The sequence below is a fragment of the Diorhabda carinulata genome, chromosome 11 (genome assembly GCF_026250575.1).
Source record: "Diorhabda carinulata isolate Delta chromosome 11, icDioCari1.1, whole genome shotgun sequence".
NCBI lineage: Eukaryota > Metazoa > Arthropoda > Insecta > Coleoptera > Chrysomelidae > Diorhabda > Diorhabda carinulata.
Window position 1 is genome coordinate 3,051,187 of NC_079470.1, and position 18,575 is coordinate 3,069,761.

The following is an 18,575-nucleotide window of genomic DNA, read 5'->3' on the forward strand; positions in this document are numbered from 1 at the left end:
TACAGAAGAGGAAGGCGGCGGCAACCTAGACTGCAAAGTCGTAATGAATGCTATATTTATGTGAGTAGGCTAAGGATTTTATTTATACAATAGTTTTAGATTTTTATTTATACAGTAGGCTAGGGAGATTTTATTTCATTTTATTCATATAATCTAACAATGTTGCCTGACGAGTTAAATTTTTCTTCTCGCGAAAAATTTCCTCGTAGCATACTAGTAATTTTTTTATTCCCCTGTTTTGTAGTAGAAGCGCGTTCTTCATTAGAATCTAGTTTTTCTAAGATTGGTAACTCTTTTTCAATTGAATTGTGTGGCACCCTTCATCAGTTTAATTGTATGATTACCTCGTATATTTATTTCATTTTAAAACAACGGTGAAATATTATATAAGAAAAATTTACACAACGAACCTTGCGTTTGGTTCAATGGCAATTTTGGATTATGACTACGTAATTGTTGCTCAATATATAGTCTCCGCACAAAAAGTATTACAGCAGTGATAAACCTTGAAAAGTGTCGACTTCTTTCCCGTCATTCTCTATATGATTGCCTTAAAAAAATGTCTGTGCTGGAATTGCGTATAACAGACTATTAAACAAACTGAAGGAATAATTTCTATAAATAAATATTCTGAATTGCTTACAATATTTCAATAACCATGAATAAATAATATAGTTTTTAGAATTTCTAATGAGTTAGGATAAATATCACAGAACTGACTTGAAAACTGATTTCTTGAACACATATCCATACGTGCAGAAGCGTAGCGGTGCTGCAGAGCTCTTAAAAAATGATTAATTAGGAAAAATCATGATTACATAATTCAAATATTGATACTATAAATTATGAAACATTTTATTGAAAAGAAAATGTTTAATACTTCTCAATTGCCTTGTAATACCGTGATAAACAACTCAGGGAAGTAGACAATTTGAATAATCCACTTACCTCCCGATCCACTAACTTGAAGTATTATTATTAACCAATGATGCGTTCTGCTCGCTCTTTCTATGATCTAAGATGGTCCAAGATGTAGTCCTGGCGGTCAAAAACAATGTTGTGTGTAAGTGAAATATTTCGCTACATTCAGTTTTTATTTTTTATGTAAGTAACGCCTCGGAAACGACTTGTACGATTTTTATGAGTCTAGTGATGCTGTCGATATTATGATGGTATTTACATTGTTGACAAAACTTTTTCCAAAAAAAAATAATCAACTTTATTATTTCGAATGGACCACGCTATATATTTTTTGTTTTCAGAAATTCTTAAGAAATACCGATTATTTTTTATGTTATATTGTCTATTTCTTCTGTTTCTCTTGAGACATCATACTTTAATTCATTATTCTACATTATATTTTGTTTTTTTTTCTGTCAACTTCCTACTAGTTTTAATTAAATTAAGCATGAAACAACAAGGAATGGAATAATATATTTCTTAACACAAATTTATCTTTATCACATTTTACTTAACATATATACAATTTATTCTAATGATATTTCAGAAAACGGTGTTGGCATCTCTTATTTTCCAATTTTCTTCAGATATCTGCATCAAATTTTTCGCTGTAGATTTTCCAGTTTGCATAACTAGCGAATAGAATACTCCGGTCTTATTTTGTAGGAGTGTATGTGGATGATCGAATTCCACCGCCCTTCCGGCGTCCATAACTAACACTTTATCAGAATCCATAATGGTGTGTAATCTATGAGCAATTGTTAATACTGTACAGTTTCCAAATTTCTTCCTTATCGTTGTTTGAATCAAACCATCTGTATAAGGATCAACATTAGCTGTAGCTTCGTCCAAGACTAGAACTTTATTATTTCGAATAATAGCTCTAGCCAAACATACGAGCTGTCTCTGTCCTACACTGAAATTTGAACCACCTTCCGCCATTTTACTATCCAAACCTGCTGGTAACTCATCCACGGCACGCTTTAATTCTACTTCTTCCAAAGCGTTCCAAAGAATCTGAAACAAATTTTATATTAGTATAATCAGTAGGGCCCATCATTCATTTCTTATATTTTAGAAGTCCCAGGAAACTGATATAAGCCCGAGGAAACTGAATTTAGAAAAATTTCATTTGTAACTTACCTCATCTTTATATTCATCGAAAGGATCTAAATTGTTCCGAAGAGTACCCGAGAAAAGAACGGGTTCCTGAGGAATTATAGAAATATGTGATCTGAGATCTTTCAATGATATACTCTTAGTATCCACATCATCAATTAGAATATGACCATCGATGTTTGCCAAACGGAAAAGAGCTTGTATCAAGGATGATTTTCCTGCACCAGTTCGTCCTACTATACCCACTTTTTCCGTCGATTTTATCAATAAATTGAGATTTTTCAATACTGGAGGATCATCGGGAGAATACTTCAGAGACATATCTCTAAATTCAACTTTTCCATGACTTGGCCAATGTTTAGGTAGCGCATTTGTATGTTCGTCTTCTTCTTGCTTCAAATCTGCGTATTCTTGTACTCTTTCTACCGACGTCATTTGATTTTCCAATTCACTCCATTGTCGCATACCCCATTGGAACATACCAGTGAGACCCATGGCTTGGGTCAAAGCTAGACCCATGTTACCACCGAATTGTTCTGTAATACAAAAAAAATTTTCATGCTTTTACAAAACAACTGGTAGTAAAATAAGTGACATTTTGAAAATAAAAAACTACTTTATCCATAGTGCCACTAGTAGCGAGTGGTCCTTAGACCACTTCATTCCTAGCCAATTATTCAATTCTTGGAAACAAATCACTAGGTACAAAATCAGTACCATAAGGCGAAAGAGTGTAACAATTTCAACAAACAATTGCCGACTATTTTGTTGAATTCGTTTTTCAGGATATTTTAAAGATATATTTGTCCCACAATAATTCAATCTGGTGGGGGTCGGGCGACTGTGACGGCCAAATCGTTATTTTCAGTACATTGTATTAATCCAAATCTTTCAAATACTCCTTACAAATGAAATGCTTGAGGTCGTTAACGATAACACATCTATCTAGCATCCGTTCTTCGCTTAGACCCAAAGACCTCAAAAAGCTACAAAGCTACAAAAAATGATAGAGAAAATATACAATGAAGAGTTGAAATGGATATCGTGAGATGAATAATAGGGTTGAATATAAATAAAACTAGAAAATTCATTAGGAACCAAAGAAAATACCAAAGAGAACAAGAGAAAAAGGAAGGAGAAGGAAGAGAGACAATAGAGTTTGGAAGAAAAATATTTGAAACACATGTAACAATTAGCAAAATAAAAAAACGACAAGGGCTATGAATTAAACAGAAAACTGCCGCAAAAATATTGGAAAAGCTACAAAACAGAAACTAACAGAAAAAAGCTTTAATGAATATTGTATGGTATATAATAGGAATAAATATACAAAAATCTGGAAAATCGATTAAAAAACGTAGGACATATCCAAAAGAACACGAAGAAGATAAGAAGTGAGTTTAAAGATAGGTAAACCAAAACAATTGAAGCCAGCAAACCAGCAAAAGAGAAAATGACGATGAAAATGGAATTGAACAAAAAACTGAGTCAACAACATTGAATAAGCTTCAAAATAGGAACCAATGAAAGAGAAAATAAACAATAAAGTGCTTAAATGGATATGGTATGATATATAATATGTATGAAGAAAAGCTAGAAAGTCCATTAAGAAGCGAAGGGGATACTAAAGAGAATAAGAAGAAAACATAAAAAAAATCAGAAAAGCTACAAAACAGGAACGAATGATGGAGAAAATGAGCAATGAAGAACTTACATGGTATGACATAGAAAAAAATGAATATACAAACTGCTGGAACGAAGGGGATATCAAAAAGAATACAAAAAAATAAGAAGTGAAATTAAAGATAGGGAAACAAAAACATTCACGGCAAATATAAAAACTAGTCACAGCGAAAAATGACATTGAAAATGAGATTAACAAAAAGCCGAAACAAAAACATTAAAAAAGCTACAAAACAGGAATGAATGATTGAGAAAGTAAACTATAAAGAGCTGAAATGTTTATGGTATGTTATATAATAGAAATTTATATGAGAAAAGTGGTAGAATCCATTAAAAAACAAAAGGGATACAAAAGAGAACAAAAAGATAACAAAAGTAGAAATGAAAGGGAGGGAAACAATAGACTTTGAATCAAAAACATTTGAGGCATATATATAAACTAGCAAAAGATAAATATGACAAGGACTTTAAATTAAACTAAGGCTAAAACATCAAAAAAGCTACAAAACAGGAATCAACGATAGATAAAATCAACAATAAACAGCTGAATTGACATGATTTGGTATATGATAGAAATAAATATGAGTAAAGTAAAAAATTTTCAAGTTTTCTTCTTTATAATGTCAACACGCCATATCAACTGCTAAATGTCTTTATGCCACATTAAGAAATCTATGAAAAAACAAATGGGAGTCATTAAAAAAGAAACATTCTAGCAATACAGATTATTAATTCAAAGCTAGAAAAAGGGCATTGATAGACAAGTAGAGTTCTTATTTATTCAGTGTTCTCCAATTACCTATTTTCATAATACTTCTTTTATATTTTATATCCTGTTGAAAATAAAAATGAAATAACTCACCGCTTTTAACAAACAACAATGCCACAATAACTAGGGCAATGTAAATGACACAAATAAAGTCCAGCCAAAATCCAAAAGTTCTATTAGCTCCTAGGTACATGAAGAAAGCAGCGCTGTGTAAATTTTGATAGCGATCGAATTCAGTTTTTAATATTTCTTCGGCCTTAAAAGCTCTTATAGTAGTCAATCCTTGAAGAGACGCTGATAAATGTGTGTATATTGGACTACGAGCTGAAAATAAGAAATATAGTTATATATCTGAAATATTTTGATTCAGATTTACTCACTAACTGATTCTACTCGTTTCACGTCTCGACTAGTTTCCAAGAAAACGGTTCTCATCGCATAAAATAGAACTGCAATTGCAACAGTTGGTATCATAATCCAATAAGAAAGGGAACCTATTACCAAAGTTATTCCCAGAACTGAGAGACCAATCTGAAAAATTTATATAGAATACTTACTTAGCACATACAACAAAACAAAACATGGTCTTGGTCAGTGGGGAAGCAGCTGGCTGCATTACGTACAAGTTAGAGAGTATTCGACAAAATGAAATGTGTTTTTTGGTGACCTATACTTATATCCTATATCTATTACATCGGCTTGGATATTCTTTAAACTGTATAAACGAAAGCGCAGAACAAAATTAACAACCAATCGAGCACGTATAGAGGTGTGAGCCCATCTTCCCTACTGATAACTTTTCGCACATTGGAAAAAAAGTGTGAGTGAGATAAATAATGTAAAGTGAGCAGGGTAGATTCTGGAAGCATAAACCTCTCGAAAAAGTACCTATTCCAAGCTATTGTGTAAAATACAATCGTGTCGATACTTAATGCTCTTTCTCTATTGAGCATATTTATAGTATCAGGATGGAAATTTGAAACTCAAATAAAAACAATTAAGAAAGTGCAAAAATCCAATTGTTAGATATCCATATTAGGCTTTAGAGGAGAAGTAACTACAATTGGCAGAGCTCCAAGAGTTGCCATTCTATTGAATATTCAGCTACCATTAGGACAACACGTACAAAGCCCAAAAATGAGAAAAAGAAAAGCGCAAGCGCTAATATACCTATTAGTTCTCAGGATAACCGGGGAGAATACCCACAAGGAACTTGAACATGTCAAAGCTAATGGACGAGTTGAAAGAAAAAATAAACTCTATAAGTTTACAGAAACGAGTCACACCATATATCTGACATATCTCGTAGTGAGAATTGTCTCAAAACTATCGCCAACAATCGTCGAATACTGGTAGACCAAAAAGTAACCGGACATGAGTACCGAGTGTCACAAAGTAGATTAAACTCTATGGAGTGTAAGTTTAAGGAGAGTCACTCAAAGTAGAAACGAATCAGAATCGATTTGCATTAGTTAAACCTAAAGGGGCGTTAATTACAGTCTGTTCCTATATGAAGCAGCCGTACGGCTGACTTTGGTTGCGATTCTAGTTGACCTTCTGGGTACTAAAAGGAAACGTATCTGAGAACCTCGTAAGATTGGTTACAAACATACAGACCTGATACATTTGCGGTCTGGCAAGAATTCTAAGCCTGTAGGCTTATTGGAAGGGTCGTAACTAGGTCTTACCAGAGCATGGTGAGTTAGATTCTTCGTACCTCATACAGCTCCTCACTGAAAACGATCTTTTCAATGGTTATTGTATCCTATGAGGATCCAGGATCCTATGAGGATCCAAAAGGATCCTATGAGGATCCAAAACGATCCTATGAGGATCCACTTTTTTTGACTATGGACCTCAACAACTGTTTTCAAAATGAGTACCAAAAGAGGTCATTTTTACAACGAAATGAAAATGGAGGGCAATTACTGGGTATAAAAGAAGGAAGAATGAAGAGCAAACAAGTAGTCGCGGGGACGACAGATGAAGATGAGTACTACCACCAAGTATTATCACGTGATTCCGTTGTACTGGATACATATAGAGAAAGAGATTAGTTGAATGGAACTCCGTACTATCAACTAACGTCAACTGAATTGACGATTTACCTCCAGTACCAAACATAAAGTGACAGATCGAAGACTATTCGTAAACACTCATAAAGTAGTTGATTTTAGAGACTCAAATGCTATATTTTTTAATTAGTCATTTCTCTTACTTGATTGAATACAAATGCGAATGACTAAAAAATTGGCAAAAATTTGGATAAATCAACTTACCTGTGCGGTGTCTAACAGAGTCATTGGTAATACCTCATCAAGAGAACCAATATCTTTAGAAAATCTGTTCAAAATTCTTCCAGACGGGTTTATGTTAAAGAACCTCATTGGACTATAAACTATATTAACAAACATTTTATTATGCAATCTGGTTGAGGCTGTTAGACACCACGAATAAAAACAAAGCGATCTGGTTATCACAATAGTGACAACTGTTAAAATAAGTATACTGTAGTAGATGACAGTACTAGAGCTTGTGAAAACAGGAGTTAGCAACCAATTGCTGAACGGATCGACAATATTTGTAGGAGCTGCGAGTGTTGAATTAATTAAAGGCTCTTGAGTTGTACTGTTAAGTTCTGTAACTTCGGAAAGTCCTATTTTCAAAGCCATTTCTCTTTGCCATTGTTGCACGTTCACCCTGAAATCCAAAATAGATAGTATCAATATTTCATAAAATGTTTTAAACTAGATACATAGAAAAAAAGCTTACCAAAATGTTACGAAATATTCTGCTGTACTTTCCAAAGCTTGAGAGAAGACAAATGTGAGAATCAGTAGTAGAGCTTTGATAATTTTTCCTCCAGCTCGAGCATAGTTCAGATAAACTCGTCCAGCAATACTACCAGTTCCTTTATCTTCCTTTTGCAATGTTTGTATATTATCTTCCTCTTCCGGCTTTTCTTCCTTGTTAGCTATGATTTTAGATTTCCTTCTTACTACTTCTTCTTCCTCTTCTATTTCTGCTAGCAGTTTACTATATTCTGTATCTGAATTTCTTAAGTCATCATATGAACCGGACACTTCGATTCGACCGTTTTTCATCAGATAAATATTCTCGATTTTTTTCAGATATTGAAGTTGATGAGTCACTAATATGACGCATTTGCTACTCAAATAACCACAAATACAATCTTCGAAAAGCTGTTTACCCACGTGAGTATCTACAGCAGATAGCGGATCGTCTAACAAATATATATCTGCATCTTTATAAACTGCTCTAGCTAAATTTATTCTAGCTCTTTGTCCACCGCTCAAAGTCACACCTCTTTCACCAGCTAACGTTCTATCTCCGTGAGGGAATAGAGTAAAATCTCTTTGTAAAGCGCATACTCTTACGACTTCATCATATTTCTGCTGATTAAATTCTTGTCCGAATAGGATGTTTTGTCTTACACTTCCACCAAACAACCAAGGTTCTTGAGATGCGTAGGATACGGAACCTTTCACATTTACAGAACCACTTTGAAGTTCCAATTCTTTCATTATTATATGTAATAATGTTGTTTTTCCACTACCAACTGCTCCAACGACAGCTACCACATTACCTGATTTCACATCTAGATCAATATCTTCCAGATTGTTTTCCGGATGTGATTTCAGCCATTTGGCGGAAGCATTTCTAATTTGAATACTCGCATCACATCCAGCCATTACGCCATTTGTTAAACCGTTTCCTTTAGACTTTCCGTTGAATACATTTTTCGATAACATGCTGTTTTCACTGCGAATTTCATCGAACAACAGGAAATTCTGTATCCTTTTCATAGAAATATACATTTCAGAGCCTTGGGAAATTGCCTGGGGGAAGAACATGGTGAGAGATCCCAATAGCCTATAATACGAAGCTACTGAGTACGCGTATGAAGCAGTAAGAGCATTTCCTGTTAGAACATATGTAATTATGCATATAGCTACTGCCATTCGATTTAGGATCAGCGCCAACGACATTAAAATAGCTCTGATCACAGATGTTAATCTAATGTACTTCATTTCTTTCCTGAAAACAAATATAAACCATGAATTATTAGAAATTAAGAATTACCTTTCCTATTATAGTCGTCCAAAAAACATTGTAATAATTTTAAAATTCCTTTGAACGGATAATAGATAAACATAATTGTACACATTAGAAATCAATTTATCATTGAAATTGTCCTATACGAAAATAAACCAGCTACTGAAATATCCCTTAATCGACGTACTATGATAATTTATTGATTATCCAGTCGTCATACAAATATTGTCATCTGTTGTTATTGCTGAATTATCTATAGTTGTATATGAGCCTAATATCGAGGTAATGAGTACAAGTTGCATCTTCATAACTTTTTTTATAGAGAGTTGTTGATTCGAGAGGAAAGTACATGCGTTGTTCGGGCTCGAAATAAACTGTACGTGTGACCAAACTAACAAAGGAAATCCCTCAACTAATTAGATCACCTGAAAACATTGATCCTCTATGATGAGATCACCACGATGTTCTGCACGCAAACATACGTCTGACCTTGAACTTTCCTATCTTTCCCAGGAAAAAATCTATACAATATATTGCGCCGTAACTGTCAGAACGTGACTATATTTCTAAAGAAACGCGCGCGAGGCTATCTGAAGGAGTTATTGTATTTTTTTAATGAAGCTAATTTTTAATTTGTGTAGTTTGTAAATAAACAAAGCATACTCGACCTGCTAAAACTAAACCTCGAAAATTGCAGGAAACCTCTACACTTACTCACCAGTCTCACTTAATTTCTTCAACTGTAATTATTGTTATTGGGTTATTGAGGAAAAGTGGCAGTGTTGCAGTGTTAGTGAATTCTGACTAGTATTTAATAATTTTATAGATTTTTTTCCTCACGACTAGATGATTACGACTTGGGAGATATCGTGTTCAAGCAAGATGTCTGGGTTAAGACAAAACTTATCAGAAGGTCTCAATTAATTAGAAAAGATTCGTAATGGCTGGCTCGATTTTACGTCTTATTCATATTTTTTTATGGGTTTTTTCAAGAAATTCTGTGCTTATATCAACGGTTCAGACACTCTTTAAGATTTAAATAATATCTAGGAATAAATTGCCAACATAATAACACTTGCTACGCTTTGAAGTCATTATAAACGTCACAAATTGGTATGATTAATCCAAAATGAAGGACCTCATCTATATTTTAAGTAAATCTTCAAATTACATAAGAAAGCTGCTAGATATTTACTCAGACTAAAAAGTGGGGCTCACTACCGAGATTTCTTTAAAACGATTCAAAATATTGACCCTCTTCCTTCCTTATTCATCATATATATAACATATTTTCCCCATTTCGCCATAATTCGAATGCATATTTACTGGAAAGTGCCTTCTAGTCTATAATCGACTCATATTTAAATATATATTGATTGTTTATACAAATCATTATATATTTTAGTATCGCCGTGTAGTTAATTTAATTCTCTGGATTATTTTGATAATGTGTTGTTTTGTTGATTTATTTAATCACATATAAAAATTTTCACATGTATATTTTAGTTATTTGTGTGCTTGTTTCTTAGTTGTTTTCAAGCTCTTCTCTACAAATTGGAAATAATTTTTTCACAACAAAGCATTTCTTCCCCCTTATGATTCTAGCATTTGTTATGCATGTCAAATAAAAAATTGTTAAGCCTCTGAAAACCACTGTTTTACTATACATATGATTTCTGTTCTAATGTTATTTGAGTTTTGGAATTTCGGCAAATTCTCAATTAATGGGAAACCCGCCTGAGCTTCTGCAGCCGATGAAAGTGTGGAATGTGACTGTGTGTTATCCAGATGCAAGCAACTACCTTTGCACAACATCCCCAGGTGTTGTGTCATTTTATCTTATCTCTTATCTTATGTAATTTTGAGACTTAATTAGCATAATTATCACTTGTAGATGTGTCTCCAAATCTTCTAAAATGACACATTCAGTATTTCACGATACGATTAGCTCAACCTTTTCTATTAAAGGCTTCATATTGATTCTATCAGTGGTGATGAACCTCGATGTTTGCATCCCTACTCTACATCCTGGTCTCTATTTCGTAATGATGGGTCTATAACTCATTGTTACAGATCTTGATTCCGCTGATTTATTTGAATTTATACTAACCTTCATGTTTCAATTCGGAAGTAAATATATCATTCACGGTCTGATCAAAGTCAACAAGAACTCATGTATTTAAACTACGCGTGTGAATTGAATCGATAGCATCTTTTTTGGTGGCAGTAAAAACTCTTTGGTGATTCATTTCGAGTTTGCGAATCATTTCTCAATTGATGTGTGTTTATCAGTTGTTTAATAACAGTACGCAAAATTTGTCTTGCGTCATCGGAATCTTACTTCATGCAAGTCACTCTCTATTAACACCATGAAAAAAAAATGAGGAAATGATAATCGAGAATCATCGTGTCGCTATATGTCAATACTAGATGCATATCAAAAAAACTGAACAGCGTCTAGTACTCATTACAGAAAAGTTACTTAATAACATAGCTTAGGACATCTATCAAATTCATCATTATTGGTGATAATACGTAGATTTATGCATATAACGTCGAAACTGTCAGAAAAACTTCAAACTCCAAAATCAGGCTAAACCGAAAAAAATATGGTCAAAAATAAAAATAATACTCAAAGTTTTCTTCGATAATTTTGACATAGTTCACCATTAATTTATTATAGAGTGTCAATCGGTCAATGAGGAGTACCGTTTGTGAAAAGAATCAACCAGATTTGTGAACAGAAAAATCTCGAAACCTAGACAGAGCATGGTAATGTAGGGGCAAAACAACGGACTGTGGAATTGGACTTTCCAAATCTAATGAGAAAAACTTAACACCCAATGCTAAGGAAGAGGCTTATTATCATATTGTGTGATGCTCAAGGTTTTTTACTTATATTCCTCGTTCAAAGAAACTATGAAACAGCACAATAAGTATTTGAATATGACGAGAGAGTTATATATTCGATTTATTAGTATTTTTTTCTTTTGTGTTGGTTTGTTTTTGATACGAATCATTCTTGTATGCCTATCTGTACCTAAACTCAAAATAATCTTTCTTTTCAATACTTACATTCTTACACTTTCAACTAGTTTGGCAAAAGGATATTCCCATGTATACATTTTGATTACTTGGATTCCTGATATGATTTCGTTCATCAGTCTTACTCTTTCATCAGTTCGTATAGCTGTACTGAGCCTGAATCTAGAAGTTTTCTTCCCCAACCATGCTATAAAACATTACTTTAAAATTAGTATCAAGAAGAAAATATTCTATCCGTAAAATCAGACGTATTGTATGTATTATAGTTACGAAGACTATAGAGACGGAAGACTGATACAATAGATACAATAGACATGTACCCAAACAACGCTATTACATGTAATCTCACTTTTTCCAGAAGTATGCACATTAATTTTTTTCTGCGAAAGCTGAACTTATGGGCCTAGTGATCACAATGTTAAAATTAGGATAGAGGTCTTTCAATTCCTTTATATTTACCTTTGAAGCATCTGATCCGCGTTTATAAAAGAGTTTGGTGGATTCAGTATTAGAAGTATTTCGTTAAACTGATAGTGAAATTGAACAAAAAATCGTGGAGTTCCCAATTAATGAACAAACCTTAAAAGACTCAGAAAACTTCTCAATATAACAAATAACAAAAAATTCTAGTTTTTTAACAAGTTATAATTCAAAAAAATGAGTATGTTATTGATAGCATGTGAACTCCAACTGCAAACTGCCCCCGTAGAATCCTGTAGAAATGATTTGAAGGCAAAACTATGCAAATATAGTTGTTAACCTACTACAAGTGCGATGGGTATTTTATTCTCATATTTACTGGAGGTATAGAAATTCTACTATTGTTTATTATAATACAACTAAGTCTTTTAATAATGAGAAACTGCTGTAGGCGTCATTTTTTACTTCTTCTGTATTTTCTGCTGCTTCAAGTGTTGATAGAATTGCAATACTTTTTCGTAGTCAAAAATAGATTATTATTTTTGTCTCGTTTATATGTCAAGTTTCTCTTATAATATCATTAACTATATTAACTATTGTAATGAATTCAACTGATTCAACTAATGAACTGAACTGTATTAAAAAATTATACTTACACTGAAATGGTATGGAAAGCAACAAAAACACAGCTCCAAACAATGCTGTCCATCCAACGTTGAAATATAACAAAACCATAACGGTTAACGTTTGTATCGGTGCCAAATAAAAATGATGGAGATGATGTACGGCTTGATCGAATCTACCAACGTCATTTGATAATAAATTCACCATTTGACCTATTGTAGTTTCTGCCAAAGCTGATTTACTTAGTTTCAAAGATTTTCTGTAGATGAGCGAACATGATGATACTCTCATTTTCATACCAATTTGCATCATTGCTAAATTAAATTTATGTACCAAAATTACGTTTATAAAAGATGCCAATACTATCAATCCAGCGTAGAGGTAAATGTCGTTTTTACCATCACTGGTACTAGGAGTTTCATATACTAACAAAAGTTTAGAGATCAAAAACGGTTGAGCCAATCTGAAAAAAAAATTATACAATCATAATGAAGCACAAATAATTTTTCGATATTTATTATTAGTAAATGGAACAACCTTACATCAGGAAAAATAATTAGCTTGGGGGTTTCGTTGCTAAATATACTCCTGTACATATCTAGGCGCTAACGAAGATTTGTTATCTACTCTTGTTTTAAATAGCTTTGTTAGGGATTTGGACCATATTCTGAATAGCGTGGCTCAAGTTGGTCAGTTTTCTCTCCAAGATAATTTGAGAGTTTAAAATCTGCTAATTGATTTCGTCATAGCTACTTTGGAAAAGTCCATTGTGATAACATGCTTTATCTCGTTGGAAAAGGACATGTAGACGTCCATTTAAATATAACAGTGAAGTTTTTTGAAGCAAATCAACATTAATCCAAGCTGTAATACCGCTTTCAATAAATGAAACTCATGATTGGTTATCACAAGCAATATTCCTGGTATGTCTTCCAACACCTAATCTAATAATACGACTTTCTACGGCCGCCGTAATTTCCAGCCATAGATAGACGAAATTCTATCTCATAGTATTACAGATATCTCCATAAGCTCAAACGATGATGACAGTGGTTCGCAAACGAAGAAAGAACTAATTATGAACGGTATAAAATTAGTCCAGTGCTTTCCGTGATATCAATGTGACTTTTTTTGTCCACAGTGTTTTTTGTTAGCACTACTTTGTTCTTATTTTGTTTATTATAATGCCAAGCTTCAGCATGACTGTTGCTGAGACTGTTCAATGTAAAACATAGTTCACAACAATGACGTTTGAGAAAAAATCAACCATACAAGTGGTGAAAAACTTCATTGTAAACTTCCAACAACTGTCAGAATCGACATAAATGATAAGAAGATTCGAGATCGTGTATCCATAGATAGTTGAGTAACAATTTATTATCAGTAAATCTGAGAAGTCTCTTCAGAAAATTGTTATGGAAGATTTAAGAATAAAAGGATTGTTGCGAAGTTTGTTCCTTAGGCTATGACCACCAATCATAAAGAAAACCGAGTTGAAATATGTCCAGCTCTAGGATAACAGCATGAAATTGATCCAGATATTGTGTGATTACTAGTGATTAGCTGGTATTATGTTTATGACCCAGAATAAAAGCAGCAATCAATTCATCGTATGAAGGAATGTCGTCAAGTTAAAACACCGGAAGCTCGTTTTTCAATTCAGAGCGTCAATATAATCTTTTATCCGAAAGAATTGAAAACATTATACAAAAAAACTCGATTTATGGCAGACCTAAAACTGGTTCTTCCTGTCCACGCAGTTATTTTCAACAATTTTTGGCAAAAAATAGCATCTGCCACACGTACCTAACTCGCCTATCCTAACCTAATGTGTGACTTTTTCTTATTATCCCTCACAACAAGAGGCATGAAAGGATACATAATTAAGCATAAACGAGGATCAAAGAGTGACAGAACCGGTCAAAAAACTTTTGTTTAAAATTATCAGCAGTGGTATGACAGTGGCAACAGCTTACCAAAGCTGCCGATATACTACATTGCTAGATTTAATGTATACATTAAACATTTTAGGGATATTCTACTCACAAGAAAAAAGTGGGCATATAAATAATTTCCATTTCTCAATATAGTTTGGCATAATCTTCTGGTGGATGTTTTAGTATTTCTAATAGGTTCCGAAAAAACATTGTCAAACTCTATATTTTTTCTTTAAGTTAAGTTAAGTTAAGTTAAGCGAATAGTCGGTAACCACTGGGATAGAAATCTGGAAAATATGTTTGATGCTCAACGTATTCGACGCCAATATGAGCAATTGCGACGTTGCAATAGAGGACCCGTGCCTGGATGCCAAAGAACACATTCACGTAATTTTTTTTGAACATTTATCTTTTATTACGTAATATTGGAACTAAATTGGTACACCTAAGAGTGTGACTTTCTTTTGCAAAAAACACACATTCATCATGCCAAAGCATGGTAAGTATGAGAAGATCTCTGCTAATATATAATTCTATATTTATATAGTATAGAATTGTTCAGTCCTTCATTAAATACAGGATACAGCTAGATGAGAAATTGAAAAATATTGGTGTTTGCTCAGTAAGAAAATTTCGCAACGCCATCCGTTCAAGATAAAAGACGTTGAAAAATGAAAATTATACACATTCTTTACGCTTTTGCTGCAACTACTAGCAACATTGTGTTGCATTTTATACAAATATGTTTTGGTACATCCGATGAATTTGTTTTTATGTCTGACTCTCATAGAGGGCGCTAGTTATACGGTTCGTACGAAGTACTATTGAACATACTTTCTTAATTTCCAGATTAATTGAGCCAAATTTCAAGTAAATATTATTCAATTTAATAACATAAAATAGAATTCAATTAGGGTAGGTGTTTGAAATGTCCTTCGTTTTCACGAATACCCAAGTCTTTTTTTCTAAAGAATCCTTAATCTTCTAAATGGCTTGGGAGTCAGCTATGAGGTCATACGAGTTACGTTGGAATCTTTCTTTCAATTCTTGTGGTGTAATATAAACTTTTTCTTCGAGTTACGACCAAGAAATTAAAATCGCATGACAAAGAAAGCCAATGAATCGGAGCGTCTGCGCCTCTACCAATCCATCGATTCGGAAAACGGTTACTCAACCAATTACGACACCTTCTATTAAAGTGCGGTGGAGTTCTATCCTTTATACCAGCATCGGTTAATACTTCATAATTTTCCGAAAAAAATATTCCGAGAACGGTACATAGTATCAAGTTTTATCAAGACTATCCTTTTAGTGAAAATTTAAATGATGTTTGAGTTCACTTGACATTTTTTACTAAGCAAACCACAAATATTCAGTTTTATATCTATCCTAGAACCGGGATCACCTTTTTTGAAAAGCTCTCTATTTATATTATCATATAATATACTGCCACAATTTCATGTCGCTGTCGATACTCAGCTTATTTTTAATGATGAGGATGAGGATTACATTGAGCTGAGTTTGGTTTCAGAGAAAAACAAAACAAAAAGGTTTTCTCTATCAGCCGCTTCCATCAAGATTGCCGATCTGATACCCACAGAGCATGCTTGAGATTAGTTACAAAAAGCTATTGACTACTATAACCAGCCATTAAATATTTTTCCACAACTTTGGCAACATCGCACCAAATATCTTTCACAACTGGTCGAAAGTATGCCAAGAAGATGTACTGCAAATGGGGATTACATTGATCATCAAGTGTAGCTCTAACTTTCTTTTTGTTATCAAATTTCTTGTTGAATTATTTCATATCAATTTAATTTTCAGTATTCCAACACAAGCAAAAACAATCTTAGGATTCGTTATTGGCAATCAACAGTTAACAAATATATTTACTCTTCAATGAATACAATTAAATCTTATATTGTGCGACAGCATCCTTTTCTGAGCTAATGCCACAGATCCTTCAAATGCATTTTATAATGCGTTCCTTAATTGTTTTGCTGTTACTCGAGTGGGTAAATTCGATAAATATCGATAGTTGTTTGGAAAAACACAATCATATGTTATTATTAAATTATGATTATATCATTATTGATGAATTATTTTGAAAAATTGGTCAATTCCAAATAAAAAACCAAACAAACTGTAAATTATTATTATTCATATATTCTGCTTTTTATTATTATTATTATTATTGAATATTTATTCAAAATGTTAATATGAGCAATTGCGCTGTAGGCAAATTTTAAACGGTCACGCAGATGTTCAAACATATTCGAGAATCCTGTATATTCCGAACACTCTTCTGAAATAAATTATCAACTATTCTGGTTCTATACCGGTGAAAACTTTCTTCTTCAATATACTCCATAGGTAGGAATTGGGTAGTGGATTGTGGAAATCAAATCCTCCAACGCTATAGATTTTGGAGCTACAAACCAATCAAAACCACTGGTTTTTCGTACCAAATCCACAGATAAATGTAAAATATGACTTTCCGCCTGTGATTCCAATAATACCTCATTGTAATTCGCATTAGGTTGTTCACACGTTCCTATCCCTATAGTTGTGCGAGAGATTCCGTGAGTTCCTATCGTTTTGGTGGAGTTAGCATTAATGGCGGTTCACTCTTTTATTCGCGATTATTTACAACTTTTCTAGCCCTACTTTGATGAAATGAGTTTTAATTTGAGTGGCCTTTCGTCTTCTCTAAGGCTGTCCTTGATGTAAAACTTGAAGTTACTGTGTAGGAGGATGTCTTATTGTGCCTCGAAGTCTGGTTTCTTTTCTTAATTTCTGTGTTTTTTTCTATCAGAATTCTTTTATTAAATTCATTGTAAGTGATATTTTTGCTTTCAGCGATCAGATTCAATTTAAACTTTGCACACTTGTCAAATACTGTCGAAAATGCAATAATTCTATTAAAATATCCGATTATCCTGATTATATTTATAAATTTCTTTGTGTATTCTCTCCACAACCAACACATCTGTGCAGGAACCTTCACGACGAACTGAATCGATATGCATATGGGAAAGTACTGGAACTACTGTTCCGAAAATTTGCTTGCATTGGTTTTCCGAAATGCTCGTTTCAGCTAAAAAAAATTCAAATTTCTGAAACTTCGTTATTTTAAAAGAAATTTCAATATAACTTTATGTAAGGCATCGTATGCCTAAAGTCCACCATTTTTTAATTATTTCACATTTTCGAAATTTTTGGACACATGCAACACTCCACTAAAAAAAATATATTTCTAAGTTTAAATGAGTCAGGTCTAATATTTTTGGGATTTGGACAAAAAACACTTACAGCTTTCAAAATCTGTGAAAACCTTGACCAAAATTTATATAGAGTATTCAGAAAATGGTGCCGAATGCCGCTCTCTAAAAACTTTGGAAAATTAATTTTTTCAAATGGCAACTCCCATTTTTCTCTTCACTATAAAATTCTACGCTTTAAATTAAGGGGATTCGTTGGTAAATTTATATATCTCGAATTAACGGTTTTTGTAGAAACTTGAAAAAACTGAAATCTCCATGGTTCTAAATTTTAGTAAAATTAAATACAAAGATGAATTTGTTGCCTTAAAGTTTTATTTGTAACTTGAAAACTAGAGTAAAAGTTACGTAGCATTTTTTGATGAGTTACTCTTAGAGCTTTAGCAGAAAAAGTTGTTTTAGTTTAGTTAGTTGTTTTATCTTGTTTTTTTTATGATAATATAGATACAAGATAGCGAATATTTTATGACAGTAAAATCATACTTTTTTGACACTTGTACAAAAATTACATTTCTCAAACATATTCCTAATTATTGTATAATTATCTATGTTAATCATACAAATTGAAATTTCAAATCAATTTCCAATGGATATCTCCAATTGTTATATTCCTTTTGTAACTAAATTTTGAAAACCACGATTCACTGGTAAATCCAT

The 18,575-nt window shown here is 32.9% G+C and overlaps 1 protein-coding gene across 6 annotated transcripts in view; it reads right to left on the bottom strand.

The window, feature by feature from the left end:
• Window positions 1-1,436: 1,436 nt before the first annotated feature.
• Window positions 1,437-18,575, bottom strand: part of LOC130899404 (probable multidrug resistance-associated protein lethal(2)03659) — a 42,495-nt gene continuing 25,356 nt past the window's right edge. For all 6 annotated transcript variants that reach the window (XM_057809328.1, XM_057809323.1, XM_057809327.1 and 3 more), the window contains 8 exons: window positions 12,730-13,160; window positions 11,684-11,840; window positions 7,304-8,590; window positions 6,811-7,231; window positions 4,912-5,062; window positions 4,625-4,855; window positions 2,104-2,615; window positions 1,437-1,977 (listed from right to left, as the gene is read on the bottom strand). In XM_057809328.1, the coding sequence (XP_057665311.1) occupies window positions 1,504-1,977; window positions 2,104-2,615; window positions 4,625-4,855; window positions 4,912-5,062; window positions 6,811-7,231; window positions 7,304-8,590; window positions 11,684-11,840; window positions 12,730-13,160 (3,664 nt within the window). In that variant the 3' untranslated portion in view covers window positions 1,437-1,503. The remainder of the gene's footprint in view (window positions 1,978-2,103; window positions 2,616-4,624; window positions 4,856-4,911; window positions 5,063-6,810; window positions 7,232-7,303; window positions 8,591-11,683; window positions 11,841-12,729; window positions 13,161-18,575) is intronic.